The sequence below is a fragment of the Monodelphis domestica genome, chromosome 2 (assembly GCF_027887165.1).
Source record: "Monodelphis domestica isolate mMonDom1 chromosome 2, mMonDom1.pri, whole genome shotgun sequence".
Taxonomy (NCBI): Eukaryota; Metazoa; Chordata; class Mammalia; order Didelphimorphia; family Didelphidae; genus Monodelphis; species Monodelphis domestica.
In genome coordinates, this window is record NC_077228.1 from 542,223,298 (window position 1) to 542,241,502 (window position 18,205).

The 18,205-nt window shown below is 53.5% G+C and overlaps 1 protein-coding gene across 18 annotated transcripts in view; it reads right to left on the reverse strand.

Annotated features, from left to right (window-relative positions):
* The window catches only part of PCNT (pericentrin), a 105,997-nt gene that overhangs the window by 25,144 nt on the left and 62,648 nt on the right, over positions 1–18,205 (reverse strand). For 15 of the 18 annotated variants that reach the window (XM_056820157.1, XM_056820156.1, XM_056820154.1 and 12 more), the window contains 10 exons: positions 15,055–15,230; positions 13,904–14,169; positions 11,488–11,650; positions 11,193–11,405; positions 7,217–7,446; positions 5,763–5,885; positions 5,632–5,652; positions 3,845–4,051; positions 1,593–1,766; positions 1,198–1,350 (listed from right to left, as the gene is read on the reverse strand). In XM_056820157.1, coding sequence (XP_056676135.1) covers positions 1,198–1,350; positions 1,593–1,766; positions 3,845–4,051; positions 5,632–5,652; positions 5,763–5,885; positions 7,217–7,446; positions 11,193–11,405; positions 11,488–11,650; positions 13,904–14,169; positions 15,055–15,230 — 1,726 coding nt within the window. The remainder of the gene's footprint in view (positions 1–1,197; positions 1,351–1,592; positions 1,767–3,844; positions 4,052–5,631; positions 5,653–5,762; positions 5,886–7,216; positions 7,447–11,192; positions 11,406–11,487; positions 11,651–13,903; positions 14,170–15,054; positions 15,231–18,205) is intronic. The other 3 variants (XM_056820152.1, XM_056820148.1, XM_056820163.1) reach the window with 1 other exon arrangement.

Here is an 18,205-nt window from a genome sequence, read left to right on the forward strand (position 1 = left end):
CGGAGGAACAGCAGCATACCTGGAGTCAGGATGTGAGTGCCAATCCTGAGTCAGAAATACTTCCTAGCTGGGTTGCCCTGGACAAGTCACTGAGCCCCCAGTGCCTAGAGTCCTTACCACTCTCGTGCCTTGGAATCGCTACACAGTACTGATTCTAAGAGGCACGGTAGGAGTTTAGAAAGAAGAACTGGGGATGGCTCCTAAGAATAAGCCTTCCAGGCTTAGGAAGAAATGCAAGCTCCCCTCCAGCATCTGGAGGCTTTCCACAGGGACGACCCAGGAGACCTCATCTGCCTGACCCCTGAGGGCGCCCCAAGAAAAAAAGGCAAAGGGAAGGAAGCCCACTGTGGGAGGCGGCCCCTTTGGTTCTCCACCCTCTGCTCAAGCAGAGTGGGCCATGTGAGAGGGAGTGGGGAGCCCTCCTCAGGGCACAAGCAGGGACAAAGGAGGCCGCCGGGACAGGTTTCTCCCGGTGTTCTAAGGCACGCATCACAAGGACAGTCAGAGCTGGGTGGCACAGGGGAGGAAGCAAGGCCTCACATCTGTCCCATGCGGGAAAGGCAGACGGCGCCCTCTCTGCCTTGGAGACCACGGGCTCGGGAAGATGCGTGCTGCAGGAGGCTGCTCATGAGTGCTGCACAGGTGGCAAGCCAGAAACTCCACCTAAGCTGTGAGTTCTAGTCCAAGCAGCTGCACGACTACCAGGCTGCCCCATGGCTGCCCACGGGCCATCTCATTTGTCCGCAGGTGGGACGGCAGGCCCAAAGCGGCTCCCACGGGCTTCCCACAGCTGCCGCCACTCCGCGGGCAACTTGGGCCCTGTCCCTGTTCTCTCCCTCCCTCATGCCCAGCATAGCTGATGTGTCAGCTGGTACTCACCCATCTGCCTGGACCCTAGCGCTGAGGGCCCCGTGCTTGGCAGGAGTCACCCCGGATATCTGCTCCCATCCCTACTGCGGGCTGAATCCAGGCCAACAACCCGGGAGGTTGGCAGTGCCCACCTGCCTAGGAACTGGCCTGCTCACAATTCCCCAGAAAAGGCAGGGCAGAGCCCGCATCTGGCCTCAGCGCCTGCCACTCTTCCCCTCCGAGGGGCTGGCTAGTAGAGAATCAGCGTGCCGCCGTTACACACAGCAGAGGCGGTTTGGTGCCCAGGCTGGCCTGGCTCTGCGGCACGAGAGGCCCTTCTCAGGTTACCTTCAGGTCAGCATTCTCTGCAGAAAGCTCCTGGATGCTGCCGCTGATCTGGCGGTTCTGAAGAGCCAATTCCAAGTTGAGCTGCACAATTTCCTCACTTTTACTCGTCAAATTCTTCTTCAGTTCTCCCAGCTCGTCCTCCAAGTTCTGCACCTAGGACCCAGAAGAACACAGCAGCGTGGTAAAGCAGGGCCTGGAGGGAGCCCCCAAGGGAAAGGGCCTTATTCTGTTCCTGGTGGTCCCTGAGGCTGCACTTGGCCCAGTACTGTAATGTGTCACAGTCGTGTTGAAGCCTCTGCCACGGCCCATCATCAAGACTGGCCATCCCTGAATCAGGGGATCCCAAGGGCTGCGGGCAGACGGGCACCCTCCCCCGTTGCCCACGTCCTGCTCACCTCTCTTGCTTTGAGCTGGAGAGCGGTCTGCTCTGCTCTTAACTGTTCCCTGAGGTCCTCCTCACTTGGGCTGCCCTGAACAGGTTGTAAATGTTTCGCTTCATCCAATTTTGACTGTAATGTGGAAATCTGGATCAAGTTATTCATCTGCTGCTCCTGCAAGGCCTCTTTATCCTGACCAAAGAAGGGAAGGCAGTTGGGAGTTAATGAGGAACCCAGGCCTGTAGGTCAAAGATAGCCAGCCCCATCCAGGCCAGCGCCGACCACTCACCTTCCAGCCGTGCCTATCCACAAGGTACCCAAACCAGCAGATATACCACGAAAGGGCATAAACTGCCAAACATAAACTATACTGGGGAGAATTCTTTGGTAAGATTTGCTAGGAAAATGGGACAGGGAATGGCAGAAATGAGGCTCAGACCAGCATCTGATATTGTATCATTGCTTCAGAACAGACAGAAGCCCTAAATCCTGAGGGCAGCGGCTCGAGGGAAAAAGGGGCCGCTGGGGGCACGGGAAAAGGGGCAGGTTCTCATCCAAGCAAGGCATGCCAGGCAGTTGGGATGGGGACCCAAATAACAGCAGGATGTGAAACTGGAAGGCTTCTGCACAAACAAAATCAGTGCGTCTAGGATAAGAAAGAAGGCGTGGAATATGAAAATAAAACCTGGACACAACCGTGTCTGATGAGGCTTGTGTGTCTAAGCTCCAAAATATATACATAATCGTGGCCGTATATGCACTCACACACACACACACACACGCGACTACCCCATATAAAAGCGGTCAAAGAACACAACTGTGGCGCACTGTTTAGAATGTTCAGATTTATAAAAGACATCTTCATTGGTTTTACTCATTGTTTTTTCTTCTTTTCCTTAAAAATATCATTATATGGGATGGCTTTCTGGGAAGGGGAGAATATAGGAGGAAATCTGTGCAATGTCAAAACAACCAATCAATAAAGCTCTCTTAGGGGCCTGCGCTATGCCAGGCACCCTACTAAGTCCCGGGACGCAAATAGAGACGATCAATCCTTGCCTTGAGGAGATCCGCTCCAACAGGGGAGACGGCAGGCCACCATGCTTACAAAACAAGCTCAGTCAGGATAAAGAATAGCTCAAAGAGGGAAGGCGCCAGGACTGAGGGGCCTCCTGGAGAAGGTGAGATGTTAGGTGGATGGGGGACAGTCAGAGACGATGCCCAGAACCAAGAGACGGGCCAGGGGTCACTGAGCAAGGTGTCCTAGAGGCCTTGGGGAGCCGCAGGGTTACTGGGTGGGAGAAAGGGGCGACATGTGAGCTGGTCCATGATTTCTAAAACCACACTTAGAACTTCTGAAACAGCTACGTCGATCCCTTCCGAGTCCCAGCGGTGTGAGTGCTGGCAGCCACGACCTACCTACAGGTGAGGAAATCAGGGCTCCGAGAGGGGCTCAGTCACGTGGATGTCAAGGGAGCCCAAGCCCTTGCTCAAGAAGCGCGTTCTCCCCACCCTCTCCCAGGGCTTCCAACTCACTGCCTAGACGGCTTGGAGAAGAGCGAATTCTAGAAAGCCATTTCTAAAACTCCATGTGTGTGTGCACACGTCCACACGCGCATGCGCACACGTCCCCCCCAAGGCTGGCCCACGAGCCCCTCTGCTGAGTGCACTTAAACAGGCACCTCATGCCACGAAAGAATCAGCGGACGGCCTTCGGGGACTGACCGAGGGCGCGTGGGGGAGATGCGATCAGGAACCTGAGCCGGACAGTTGGGCTGGGAGAAATGAGGCCCCAGAGGATGCTCGTGAAGTGAGCGGCAGCGTCTCACCTCCATGCCCTCTGTAGGCAGCCACACACACTCGACAGGAAGACGAAAAGCTCTGAACAAAAGCCACACGGCTGACCGATTTACAAACACTAAAGGGCGAGCGTAAAGGACAGCGTGCACCCAGCCCTGCCTAAGTCTGTAAAGCTTCCACAACTAGAACTATTCCAGACCTCCTGAAGTACGTCCTGATTGATCTCAGCACAGGAACAGGCCCTAGGGCACCCTTGGGGCACTTTCCTATCCGAGGTGAGCACACCTGACGTCCTTCAGACCCTGGAATGTCCAGGAGAGAAAGAATTCTGCACGTGTGGCGCCCCGGTCCATGACAGAACCGAAGAACCCCCATTCCAAGAGACTCAACTGATAACACTTGTGTCCAGCACTCACTCTAGGTGCCTCGAGCCCATTCATTCCAGTGATAAGAACGACAGATGTATTTACCTGTCTCAATTCTTTTCCAATTTTCTTCTGTTTTTCCAATTCTTCCTCAAGCCAGCTCACTTTTTTCCGGATTTCCGCATTAGCATCCTCTAGGTTTTTGATTTCATCTTTTTGGGCTAGGAGTTGTCTTTCTGCCAGCTCTTTCTTTATAACCAACTCATTTAATTCATCTATTTTTTCTCTTAATTGTCTTTGTAAAGATTCAACCTGAAAAAGCAAAGGGCGTATATTTTTTTCAGTTCCAGAAGCAGAGATGCACCTCTTCACATTTATAAGTAATTGCTGCCGACGCAGAAAAGTTCATCTTTTACATTTGGAAGGAGTTCTCCTCCGTTCTCCTTATATACTCTGCATAAACAAACTCCAAATCTCCTTTGGAAAGATTAAAAGCCGTCTGTTTCTTTCTGAAACCCCTTCCCTACCTTTTGTCTTAGTATCAATCCTAAGAGCGGCAAGGGCAAAGCAATCCGGGGAAAGTGACTTGCCCAGGATCACAGCTAGGATATGCCTGAGGTCGGAGGTGAACGAACCCAGATCCTTCTGTTAGGTCTGGTGCTCTTTCCACTGTGTTACCTAACTGCCCTATAAGCCCTTTAATTTCACACAAGGAAACTGAGGCTGAGACATAAGGGTCACAAAGTTTGATGAGGAGCAACGGCAGAATTTGAATACAGATTCTGACTCCAAGGTCAGTGCTCTTCTCCACTCTAATGGGACAAGAAATCCCAACAAAACCCAACTGACTTCTCTCCCAAGGAAGAGATCGAACTCTAATTGCCAGGAAGACTGCATCAGTTAGAAGAATGAAAAAAGAAACCCAAGCTTCCATTCGGCGTGTCTGTGAGTATGTCAGCCCTTCTAAACTCGGGAATTCTTAACTTGGGGTCCAAGGACTTGGGCTTTGAAAGAACCACAAGGGCCATTCGATCGGATGATCCCCTCCTAACTGCCAACAGCTTATCGGAAGCACGGAGGCTCCCCCAGACGGCCAAGGGGCTCCAGGCTCCAGGAAAGGCCAAAGCTGCCATCGGATGAAGGGAGGAGTGTTCACAAGTGAATTACAGTGTCAGGAAGGGAAAGGCTGAGCTGCCCCTTCCGGGAGCCTCCCACAGGCAGGACATGAAACTCTTCCAGGCGCGCTAAGGATGAGTCTTGGTCGAAGGAGCAGCCCCCTAACAGAGCCTCCGCCAATAATCGTTACGGATTCTTGGGGGTTAAGGGAAAGGGTGTCCGTGACATAGTGGATGCACTCATTTGACATGTGGAACTGCAGGGCCAAAGCCCTCTGAGAAAGCTCCCTTGGCCCCACTAACCTTCCACCAAAAACCCAAAGTAGTTCTATTTCCAAAGCCCGACACCCACTGGGTGACGACATCCCCAGACTTTTCCCTACTGCTCCGCTTCCTCAAGCTCCCAAGGCTTTGGCCCTACGGCGTCGGCAGATGGTACCGTGAATGACTCCCCGCGAATGGGATTTCAAGGGAGAAGCCGATGCTGTGGCTCATGCCTGGCAGGGAGCGGGGGTAGTGTCAGCGTTGCCCACACAGGGTTCAGGTAGAGTGAGGAGGATGCAGAGTTCCAGCAGAGATGAAGGCAATGAGAATGGGGACATTAGCCAAAGAAGGCGGGGGCAGCGCTAGGGAGCAAGGAGGAGGCGCTGGGCACGGCGAAAGTAGACGAAGCCAAGCAGAAACCCAAACCAGGAAACGAGCGGGCTGAGGAGACCGAGAGGCTCTCTGCCAAGCGGAGGGGGCGGGGAACCCAGAGCCCGCCCTCGTTATCCATACCTCAGGATTCAACTCAAAGCTCTGCCACGTTCACGATTGTGGAAAGAAAAAAGAGAGAGATCATTGGAGGCACCGGCCCGTCCGTCCGTCCGTCCGTCCGCCCGCCCTCCCTCCCTCCCGACGCCTCTCACCTCGCTGTCCCAAGGCTCTCCCCAAGGCTGGCTCTTGGGCGGCTGCTGCTTCAGCTGCTCCTCGAGCTTCTGGATTTCCTGCTGAAACTCATCCCGCTCGTGCTCCCGTTCGATTGCTTGCTCCTGTCAGCAGAGGAAAGAGGGAGCTGCCTTCAGTCACTCACCTCAAAGGGCAACCTTGAGCAGCGCTCCGTGTGTGAGTGGAGAAACCGGCTCTAAAATGAGGCAGAAGATTCCAAGTCTCCATTTGTGAGCACTGACAATCTGAGGCCACGAGGCCTGAGAGGGGGCTGGTCGAGGAGATGCCTTGATGAGCACTAGGGCCGAGTCTGCACACTGGATGCGGATGATAAGGCGAAAGCCTGGGAATCATCAACTGTGAACACTGCCGCTGCTTCTTTCCAGGGGCACAAGGAACTCGGATGGGGCAGGCATCACGCTGGGCTTCCCCAAACCTAGCAAGCACGGTGGGGCTTTCGGATCTGGGGAACCGAGGCTGCCTTCCCGGGGCTCTTGGCCTCGAAGCATCATTTGAAAGGCCGCTTGGGGGCCCAGAGCTGCCCCTCCCCCTGGGCCCCCGATTCAGTAAGCTCTGAGGACACAGGAGCCTATTCGGGCTGCCCAAAGTCCATGAGCCACACAAATCAACAAGTTCCCCATTGCCTGCCCCAGGAAATCTCATTCATAACCTCTGCTTCTCACTTGCCTCCAAAGACATTCAGGCCCCCCAGTCTGCTGGGCCAGGAACAACCCAGCTAGAGTCCTTTCCCAGCAAGCCCATCTCTCCTCCAGAGGGAGGGAGGGAGGGAGGGAGGGAGGGAGGGAAGGAGGGAGGAAGAGAAGAAGGAAGGAAGGGAGGGAAGGGGAAGGGGAAGGGGAAGGGGAAGGGGAAGGGGAAGGGGAAGGGGAAGGGGAAGGGGAAGGGGAAGGGGAAGGGAAGGAGGGAGGGAGGGAGGGAGGGAGGGAGGGAGGGAAGGAGGGAGGGAGGGAGGGAAGGAGGGAGGGAGGGAGGGAGGGAGGGAGGGAGGGAGGAAGAGAAGGAACGGAGGGAGGGAGGAAGAGAAGAAGGAAGGAAGGGAGGGAGGGAGAAAGGGAGGGAGAAAGGGAGGGAGGGAGGGGGGAGGGAGGGAGGAAGGGAAGGAGGAAGGGAGGAAGAGAAGGAAGGGAGGGAGGGAGGGAGGGATGGAGGGAGGGGGGAGGGAGGGAGGAAGGGAGGGAGGAAGAAAAGAAGGAAGGAAGGAAGGGAGGGAGGGAGGGAGGAAGAGAAGAAGGAAGGAAGGGAAGGAGGAAGGGAGGGAGGGAGGGAGGCAGGCAGACAGGCAGGCAGGCAGGCAGGGAGGGAGGGAGGGAGGGAGGGAGGGGGGACAATCAGTAGAGCAGGTCAATCGGCCATGGGTTGGGAAGATGCCTCTGTGAGGTTGCTGGGTTGTTGAGGGGCCAAAGCTCTTCCTTACATCCATGAACTGGCGCTGGTTGCGGAGGTGCTTGTCCAGGGAGACGATCTGCTGCCTGAGGTCCTGGATCTCGGCAGCCTGCCGAACAAGCTCCTGCTGCTGCGGAAGCTGCTCTTCCACCTCGAGCTCCAAGGCCCTGAGGTGAGAGCGCAGGCTGGCACAGTCCTTCTCCGACTGCTGCCTAGTCTCCGCCTGTTCTCGGACCAGGTGCTCCACTTCCTTGCGTAAAGCTGAGACAAGAAAAGAAGCGCAGACATTTCAGAGAAACAAAGTGCGCACGGTTCTTTCGGGGACGCTGTCCTTCAGAAGCAGCATGAGTGCGCATGGGCGCACACCTCGGTAGCTCGCCCAGGCAGAGGCAAGTGCAGGCTGCCCAAACTCTCTAGCGCACAGGTGAACGCACACAAGCAGTTTTGGAGACAAAGAAGCCATCCCAAAAGGAGCAAAGCTACTGGCTGTGAAGATTAAATTGAACTCTCCCCTGATTACAACAAGGAAATTGATTAGCTCGCCCTTACTTGTGAAGATTGAATTGTAGCCCCTGCCTATTTTTAGATTTAGTCACCAAAAGTGTAAACACCCCATTTCACACATTAAGTGGGAGGTCTGTGACCCACGTGTGAAATGGCGGGTGACGAATCAAAACCACCTGACCACCCCTGGGCAGCCCTAAAAGTAAAAGCATCAACAGCGATTGGTAGATGTAAAAATTAGGGGAAGTGACGCCTTTGCCGGAGTGGAACCTCCTGGGAGAGAGAGTTCTGCTGGGAGCTCTGCTGGGAGTGGAGGTTGATAAAGAATCTGGACTGGACGGACACGTGGCGAGTGAAAAGCTCACTCTGAACTGCTGGTTTCCTCCTGAAGAGTCGGGCCTCAGGAAAGACCCATCCTCTTGAGAGACTTCCCCGAGGCCAGCTGATACAACGTCTCCCTCAGCCGAGAGTAAATATTTGACTTAGTGCTCAGGCTAGACATCTTATCCTCTCCCCTCCCTGATTTCCTTCTTCTTTCTGCTCTCTATTTTGTACATAAATTGTAATAGATCTTTTGGGAATTAATTCAAGTCCTGGTGACCACTCTTAAATAATCAAGTCCAACTCTTTAAAAAATAACCCCTTTTCCCTTCACGCAACTCAGGGTCTTGTGGAAACAGCCCAAGAGAACCAGCCTAGGAATGTTGCCTTGGATCCTTGGGTTCTCTGGGCCTTAGTCCTCTCATCTGGTAAATGGGGAGAGGGGGCAAAGGGGGCAGAGGTTTAGATGAGAAGATTTCCAGGGTCAATTCTAGTTCTGCAGTGCTAGGGAGCAGTTCTTCACAGAATTGTGAATACAGAATGAATCCTGTGTGTGGGATGTAAGGCAAAAGAAGGGTAAGGGCTAGGCAGCGGGGGTTAAGTGACTTGCCCAGGGTCATACAGGCAGGAAGTGTCTGAGGCCACATTTGAACCCAGGACCTCCCATCTCAAGACCTGACTCTCAATCCACCGAGCCATCTAGCTGCCCCACCACACACACCCTGGGATTCTTAATGATATGGCAGGAAAGCATCTTCTCAAATAAGCTACTTTCCTCTCAAGAATTCAAAGCCAGATGCAGATCCCAAAGCACATCCTTCTCTGTATTCAAATGACAGATATCGAATAAGCTCTGAATCTGCAGAGAGCTCAGGGTTGGCTTCCAGGCTCATAATCACCAACAGAAATAGATTTTAATAGGGAAAAGGATGGGACCTAGTGGAGACCTAGGAGACCTAGTGGCTCCTAGGCCTGCCTCTGGCTTGAACCTGGCTCCAGGTCTGACCAGGATCAGTCATTTAGACCCTCTCGAGCGGTTCCAGGTGGGAGGGGGGGCAGCTGGAGCAAACGGGCTTCAAGATACCCGCCGGTCCTTTCGTTTAGGAGGCGGCCCCTTTGGAGCTAAACAGCATCAGGTTTTTCAAAAGAGCAACAACAGCTTCTTGTCTCTGATAATACAATTCTAATACCCCTGCCAGGTTTCTGGCTAGACCCTTTGGGCCAAGGGCACAGCCTTCAGAACGTCGCACTGGGCAGCAAGGGCACGGAAGAACTCTGGCATTCATTCCCCTTCTGCTCTGTGGTCTCAGGATCGTGTGGCACTCTCGTGTCATATAAATCCGCCAGACGGCAGTCCAAGATTCCCACCCAGAACCGAGCACCCACAGTGCAGGACCCAGAGCAAGGGCACCCTCCCATCTCTCTAGAGCCAGTCGTGGCAGCCGCTGTGAGCCCCATTTGTTAAGTCCCGGATAGTGGCAGGCAGCTGGTGCCTGTGCAGCGCTATAAAAAGCTCAGCATTTCTCGTGACCCAGTGGTGGGGGTCAGCCGAGGATTCGCCACACTCACCCCTCGGTCAGTTTGCTCCTGCTCTGGCTCAGGCCGTCCTGACCCAGCAACACTTGTCAAATGCAGCCGCTTGCAGTCAGGGTCTCTTGGGCCCACCCTCCTGTCCCCCTCCTGGCATCCATGCCAGGCCTGGCCCCCAGAGTAGCCTAATAAAGGTCTCCTTGTTAGGTGCAATGCCAAGATGGCCACACACACACACACATGCTCAGGCACACACACGCTCTCCCCATTATTCAAGATAAAACTGAAAGACAGAAAGGACTCGGGTGTGAAGAGACAAAAGCACTTCCAAGGTCCCCTGTGCCCCGCGCGAAACGGGCTCCTACCTGCAGAGCTCACCAGGGGAGCTCGCCCCCGAAGTCTGCTCTTGGGGCCCGGCACACGCCTCCACTCCGAGCAAACACACATCAAGATCTCCTTGGACCGAACGTCAAAGTCGGCCAACAGCTGCCACTGTCAGTCACTTGGCTGGGCTGGGGCCCAGGGCCGGCTCTGGCTCACTGGCGCTGCCAGGGCCTGGCTGTGCCTAGGCAGTTATGCCTGCCCCTGGCCCTAGTCAAGTGGCCCGCTTCACAAAAAGGCAAGAATCCGGTTTGGGGAAACAAGCCAAACCATTCACGCTTCCTGAGGCAAAAGCTGGCCCGAGTCCTTTCCCTCCTCGGTGGCTCGCCCGCTCACTCACTCGCACCCCAAGCTCAAGGAGTGAGCAGCCCCAAGAAGCCATACAAACCTGGGTGCTCTGGGGCTACGGGCCCAACGGGAACGCCTAGGATGGATGGAAACGTGCATGTGTTCACAGACAGAAGGACCTGAGCGAGGGGCCCCGGAAGGGACAGCTCGGACCAGCCGGACTCCAATCTGCTTCCCAGGGGTCTCCCTGGAGGGAGTGGAAGCCACCTGAAGGGAGGGCCGTGCCTCCCTGCTCTCTGATCCACCGGCACTTACCGCGCCTGAGAAGGGGGGTGAAGCCACTTCCTAAACAGGGGGACGTGCTTAAACACATGCCCAGGCAGGGCAAGGTAGCCAGAGGCACCTGGCCAGTGGCAAAGCTTTTCAACGATGTGGCCAGCTCTCTGGCCAGCAGGAGCGATGAGGGCTCCCACACCCTCAGCATCGGGGACTTTGGTTGTTCGTCATGAGGAACGGGAGGCTGGATCCTCTTGAGAATCCGGGAGCCAACCACGGCCCATGCCACAGCTGCCCTTTCTTGGGGGCCTGGGGACCCAGCTGTCCTGCCCCAGGCTAAGGTGGAAACCTGTCAAGGAGATCTGGAGAGGCCTTAACGTCCTCCAAACGGAGGACGTCTCATGAGGCAGCGCGCGCGGGCTTCAGACACGAGGGATCTGCTCCTCGGAAACAGCCCTGCAGGAGTCAGAACCACCCACATTGGGAACCAGAAAAGGGTGTTTTGGCTCAAGTGAGGAATGTCCTCCAGGAGGAGGAAGAGGAAGAGCGAGAGTGCACCGAGCCCGACGCCGACATCTACTGATGCGTCGGGACCCCAGAACCTGATGACGCGTGAGTTTATTCCGTCAAGACACCCCACGTTCCTGGACAGCCCTCCCAGAGCAGACCCCATGCCCTCCTCCGACACGGCAGCCATCCCCTCCTACCGGCAGCTTTTTCTTCCGCCTCCACGATCAGCATCTCCTTCTGCCTCAACAACAGGTTCTGCTCCTCCTTCAGTTTAGCCTGTTCTCGGGTCAGTGCCTGGAACTGGGCCTTCAGGTTCTCCAGCTCCACAGCCAGGCGATGCTCCGACTCCTCCTTCTGAGCGAGGGCCTCTTCCAGGGCAGCTTTCTCGGCTCTGTACCCCTCCGCGAGACCTGCCAGAGGGAATGCCCAAGGGCGGACGTGAGGGGACGACGAAGCACGCCAACCGCACGAGCCCCTGGAAAGCTGACTCACCCTCCGCTTTATGGAGCTCCACGGCCAGCTGATTCTTGGCAGCGCTCTCTTGGTTCAGACAGTCCATCAGCTCCTGGTGCTGTCTCGCCACCTGGGCCGTCTCCTCGTTTTTACGGTTAAACTCTTTCTCGAAGCGAGCGTGGCGTTCTCGGGTCTCCTCCAGCTATTTTATTAGGGAACATGGGAGTCAGAGGATCACTGTCCACAAGGACAGTGTCCAGGCTCCGAGGCCCTCCCACACCCCCATTTCTCCATGACCTCCAGCAGAGCCTGGGCCCTTTGTCCTTTCCCTCACTTCCCAAGAGACCTGCCTCCCCTCAGGGCACACACCTCCTCCACTCCCCCGGCCCTCTGAGACAGGGGCTCCAGGGTATGAACCCCCTAAGACCCTGGGACTCCAGTTTTCCCTTTCATTCCATGTCAGGCGGCCAGATGATGACATGTTGGGATTGTTGGGGGGGGGGGAACCCTGGAATGGCTTTAGTCTAGGTCCTGAGGAGCCCCCAACAGTGCACCCTCTCAATGCCTCCTGCTCCCAGTGACGCCGCATGCGTCAGGACAGGAAAACTCCCAAGGTCTCAGAATGGCACAAGCTTCCAAGCTGCAAGGTCTGAACATGGCTCCGCTAAACTTCTGGTTCTTTTTCACTGTCCTTCCTTGGACCTCCAGTCTCACGGCTCACCCCAATTACCCCAGTCTGAGTCCATTACCCTGCCTTCCTCTGCCCCCAAAGCCCGTGCTCAATTATTTGGATGTCCCAATACCCATTACTCTGTAATAGGCTCTTAGTGACCACCTCCAAAGCTTTGTCAGTACTGACCAACAAGGGGCAGCACGGAGACCTCAGAGTGCACTTCGATTTTCCCTCAGAACAACCATGTGGGTGAGTGAAAAAGGCTGACTCCCTTGCCTGGCTTTTCTATTCTCCGGAGAGGCCCCTTATCTTGGAGGAGGCCTCTGTAGTAAATATCTACTCTCTCTCATTTCCTTACGTTCACTCTTTCTTTCCATTTTATAAATAAATTGCTATAAAGTCATTCTGACTTGAGAAATCATTTCTGGTGAGCACACTCTTAGAAATCTAGTCCAACACTTCAATTTTTAAACCTTCGCTGCGGCATCCTTCTTCTCAAGGCTCGAAACCATTGATCCACTTAAGCACAAGCTGTCTGCAGACCCCTCAAGAAGGTCCATGAGCAGACCCAGAGCCCCAAAGAGAGGGGCCCTTTCCTCTGCCCTCTGGCTGGGACTCTACCACGTGCCACAGTGCTCTGTTTACTAACTCTGGTGTACACTCCCCAGGTCACAGAGAACACTCTACTTCTTTTGTACTAGCTCTGAAAACTCTACAAAGGGAGAGCCCAGGTCTCATCTCCACTGTCCCTCCCCAATGCCTTGCAGTATACTTCTCCAGATATGGTGAGTGTGTAAGAAACATGACTGACAAATAAATGGGCCATCTGTGAACTAAGCTTGACCCCCAACTAGGGACAAGACCCAGGCAGAGGCAAAAGAAAAGTTGCAGGGCTCTTTGTGGTGGCAAAAAATGGCAAATGAGGGGCTGCCCTTCAATTGGGGAATGGATGAACAAATTGTGGTATGTGTTGGGGATGGAATACTATTGGGCTAAAAGGAATGATGAAGTGGAGGGATTCCATGTGAACTGGGACGACCTCAATGAACTGATGCAGAGTGAGAGGAGCAGAACCAGGAGAACAATGTATACAGATTGATACATTGTAGCATGATTGAATGTAACTGACTTTGCTACTAGCAACAATGCAATGATCCAGGACAATTCTGAGATACTTATGAGAAAGATGCTCTCCACATCCAGAGAAAGAACTGTGGGAGCAGAAACGCAAAGAAAAACACCTGCTTGATCACATGGGTCAATGGGGATAGGATTGTGGATGTAGACTTCAATGATCCCCCCAGTGCATATCAATAATATGGAAATAGGTCTTGATCAATGACACATATAAAACCCAGTGGAATTGCTCGTTGACTATGGGAGGGGGATGGAGGAAGGGATGGGAAAGAACATGAATCTTGTAACTATGGAAAAATATTCTTAATTAATTAATTAAAAATGTCCAAAACTTAAAAAAAAAAAAGAAAAGCAGGAGGAAAATGAGCTTTAATCAGAACTCCGGTTGGCAGTGGCAAACTGCTGACCTTCAGAGAGGATGGGAAGAAGAGAATTTCAAACCAAATAAATGCAAAGACCTCTCTGTGCAATTGGAAACCAGCCAATGAAACAAGTGGAAAACAGGACTGCAGACCCGCAGCAGCACTGGAGAAAAGGATCCACTGTGCTTCCTCTGGACAATGAAGAAACAAGGGAGTGGGAGCCCATCCTCCCTCTGGAGGGCTCAGCAGGAGGCTGCACAGAGACTGGTCTAAGCTTACTCACTTGCTTGTTGGAGTCCAGGGTCATCTCTAATAGGTTGTCCACAGCTGCACCCAGACTCTGATAGATTCTTCTGATGGGCTGCTCACACTCCACTGTAACTTCTGGACTCAGAAAGAAGCTCTCCCGGACATGACAACTGATGTCATTCCCAGGAAGCAACGTCTCATCACATTCAGGAAGCAACGTCTCATCACATTCGGGCATGGTCTGATCAAAGTCCAGGGGGGGAATGGGACCTTCAGGGGACATGTCCCCAGGCAGCTGGCCTACAATGCAAGATACAAGAGCATAAATGCAAGGGACACAGCTCCAGGGTGGGACCCTCACTGGCCCTTACAGAAGAGACCAAGCAAAGGCAGGAGCTCCCTGCCCAGGCTCCCTCCCCCAAGGGTTACCTGACAAAGAGTAGCACAAGGGCCTTCAGTGGCCCGAGGGACCAAATGTGGGCAACTGGGGGGGGGCTCAGTGGATTGAGAGCCAGGTCTAGAGAAAGGATGTCCTGGGTTCAAATTCTGCCTCAGACACATCTTAGCTGTGTGATCCTGGGTAAGTCACTTAACCCAATTGCCTGGCACTTACTGGTCTTCTACCTTAGAACCAATACACAGTACTGATTCTAAGATGGAAGATAAGAGTCTTAATAAATAAATATGGAGAAAAACCTGAGAACCAAAAGCAAGGCCGCACACATTAAAGAAAAGACCCTCAGTCACACCTTGTACCAAGTGATGAATCTCAGATGATACATGGTTTGACTTAATGCCAGGGATAAAAGCTCTTGCCCAAAGGTCTCTCAGATGGCAGTACCAAGTCTGGGAAATTACCTTCCAGGAAGAAGCCTTAGAGAACCCCTCACTATAGATGAGGGCCCTGAGGCCTGCAGAAGGGAAGGTGTGATAATCCAGTGCCAACACTGGATTCCAACCCAGCTCCTCCAGCCTCCAACCCACTGTTCTCTCTCTGGGCTCCCTCTCGAGAGCATCTGTTAGTGGTAAAATGAGGCAGAAGCTACAGAGCCAAATGTAATATGCAGGGGCACTTCTGCTCAAGAAGAGACCAGGAAGAAAGCCATGCTAGGCCCCTGCAGGGCAGCTCTCTGGCAGTGGGAAGCAGCCTGTGCTAAGCCCGAGCCACACAGCACTGTAACTCACACGCGCCCTGGGCCAACTGTCCTGGCGTCCCCATGGGTCTGCTTTCTTTGCTCAAGGAATCCTCATCCAGACAGATCCCAATCCTCTTACTGATCTGGCTCCTCATGGCGATGGTGGCTTTCAGGGTGTCCCCAAACAGACTCAGAAGCCACTGATTGGTTTCCTGCAGTGTTTTCCTAAGACAAAGCACAGAAGACAGCATTCTGAAGTAAAGCTGGTACCCTCGAGGGGGCTTCTGAAAGCCAGAGAAGAACCCCAGGCCATGCCTATCCTGGGGATCCTCAGCCATTTTTGAGGTGCAGGCAGACCAGGGAAACCTTGGAGGCCCCAGCTAGAGCAAAGGCTTCCTTTACCACTTTCCATTAGCCTTCTTTCAGGAAAATCTTGGCTGGAGAAAGGGAAGAACCCAAAACATCAGTAGTGCTTCTTCACTGCAATCCTGAACACTGGGAGAGAATTTATTCTTGGGATCTCTTTTTAAGAGGGAAATGATTTTTTTCCCATGAAAAATTTGAAGAGAAAATCTTTGAGCACAAAAATGTTGATGTGCTAAGCTTGTGTTGGTGAACCTATGGAACAAGTGCCAGAGGGGGCTGCTGCCCTCCCCCTCTCTACCACACCTGAGGACAATTCTCCCATCACCTGCCCCTCTGCCCAGAAGCCCAATGGGAGCACTTCCTCCCTCCCCTGTTTAGGGTAAGGCAGAGGGCTCACATGCGGTGTGAGAGAGCAGTTTGGGTTCTCATTCTCTAAAAGGTTTGCCATCACTGCACTGGGCAGATGGCACCAAAAAAGTCTGTTTGGTGCATGGAGCTATCTGCTAGACTCCCAGCCTCCCTGGGGCCTCTTGCAATGTGGTCATATGCTGTCTTGAGGGTCACTAACTCCCGCAGTGAAACAGACCCTCCCCAGTTGCATCAGGGGCACCTTTGAGGCATGCCTAAAGCATGTCCAGTAACTCACATGAGTGTCTGCAGGCCGGGCAGGACAGGAGTCCTGATGCTCAGTGGGCATCCAGCATTCTGGCACTCGGTCTTGTCTTGCTACACTGACATTGCTTTTCTCAGGCCTTGCTGAAAGGGTGCCCAGGGACTAGCTCTTAGCCAGGGGGTGAGGCAGAAGGGGTCTCCCCAGTCTCGAACATTGTGTCACCCCTCTGAGAGGGTCAGGCATACTGAATCCATGACCTCATCCAGGAAGTGTTGTACAAAGCCAAAGGCCAACACACTTCTGAGCAATGCACCTGCATTTGTGGAGTAAAACGTGGGCGAGAGACGAGGCCTCGGCACTCTTCTGCTCCCAAGTTACGAGGCGGCAGCTGCCCGCACCCATCACTCTCCAGGTTCCTTCTGGATCCAGGACAGAGTTGTGGCCTCTGGGCTCTGACGCAAGACTTGAGAGAGTGAATGCTCCCACCCAGTGGGTATCTCAGCTCCCAGAAACAGCTCATATCACTGAGGCTCCTAATCTGTGCCCAGGCTCGTTGAGAAGGACGCTCAAGAGGACAACATAGTCCAGCAGATCTAACAGGGATTGTCTGCATCTGCGCACCCAACCCCACCCACTCAGGCCATGGTCCTGGGCGAGCTCTGCTCCGGTGTGAGCCTGGCTTGGTTACCGGTTCCGGCATCGCAGACCTGCACTGCTTGTCTCACTGGTCTCTTCTTAACTCCGGTTTTACAATTTATCCACTTGGACTCTGATACATGGCTCTATCCTTTGGGTCTTCACGGTTCTGTGGCCTCAACACACACACACACACACACACACACACACACACACACACGAGTCCAGCCCAAAACACCAAGCCTGTTCTTTCCACGCTTTATGCCAACGAAGCCCAAAATATCTAAGTAGAAAAATGACCCCGCCTCAGGGTTAAGAAATGCCTTTGACAAAAAGTAGTTCCCATTAAACTGTCCCTACACTTGTGATGGCTCACAGGCCTGGGCTGAGATGGACCCTGGCAAGCAGGGCCCACGTCCATCTGTTCCTGATGGAACCACGTGTCTCCACTTGTCCAAGGACAGGAGATCAGCAGGAGATCCAGGATGGAGCTGATCTGGCCCACTCATAAGGCGCATTATCTTCATTTGAGCATTTAGGTTGCTCAAGGATGAGGAGCAGAAAGATTCACAGAACTAAAAGAGGAAGGAGTCCTAGCTGGGGAACACAGAGATGGGAAGGAAGGTCTTGGCTCTGCTTCTTCCTAGCCAAGTGACCAATGGAGAGGAGTTCTCTCACTTCTGTTGGACTCAGTTTCCTCAGATGGTCCCTTCAGCAAGGCTTCTGATGGGGCCTGGGCTTTCACTTCCTTCCTGATTTTATCCTCTTCGGCATTAGATTCTGGTGTTGTCATTAAGGGTCCCTTCCCTTGTCGATTCTGGTTCCCTCGGCCCTGACCACCTCTTCCCCTTTCTTTGGCTACCTGTGATCCATCCAGGACCGATGATCCATTCAATTCAGAATTAAGACGCTTTTTTGAGCCTCTAACTGTTAGGCCCAGCTATCTGGGGACCAGGAAGCTCTTGCATCTCAGAAGCCAGTACTGACACCGAGGGGGCATAAAGTGAGAAGATGAGGAACGGCTAAAGGATGGAGAATGGGAAAGGGGTGTGTGGGAAGTGTCAGAGAAAGGCTAGCCAATGAGAGAAGGGTTAGAAAGAGACAAGGAAGCAGAGCTCGGGGGACATCTTCTCTTGGGCAGATTTCTGTTTCCCTCCTGACCTGGGAGGGCCCAAAGCAAGACCAAGACCAGCCTGGAGAGGGGACAGTAATAGACCATTTTTGTCAACAGTGTTTTTTATGTGGTTCCCACACTGACTTAGACCGTCATCATAAATCTTAGAAATGGGACGTGCTAACCGCGGATCAGGGATTTCACAAAAGGCAAGAGCACATTTCTGCCCTCCTACATTTAATGGGCAAACCGATTTCCCTAGGAATCTTTTTTCCTCCTAGAACTAATGCCATCATCACTAGTGCAGGGAAATGCCAACATTGCATCCTTCACTCAAAAGAAACCCCAAAGGCACCAAGAAAGAGGAGGCCTCAAATGAACACAAACTCACACTTTTTCTGAGCATCCTGGATGTTTGGAATCAGCCACTCCCCAACATTACCATGGCCACATGTTGAACAAGACAAAAAG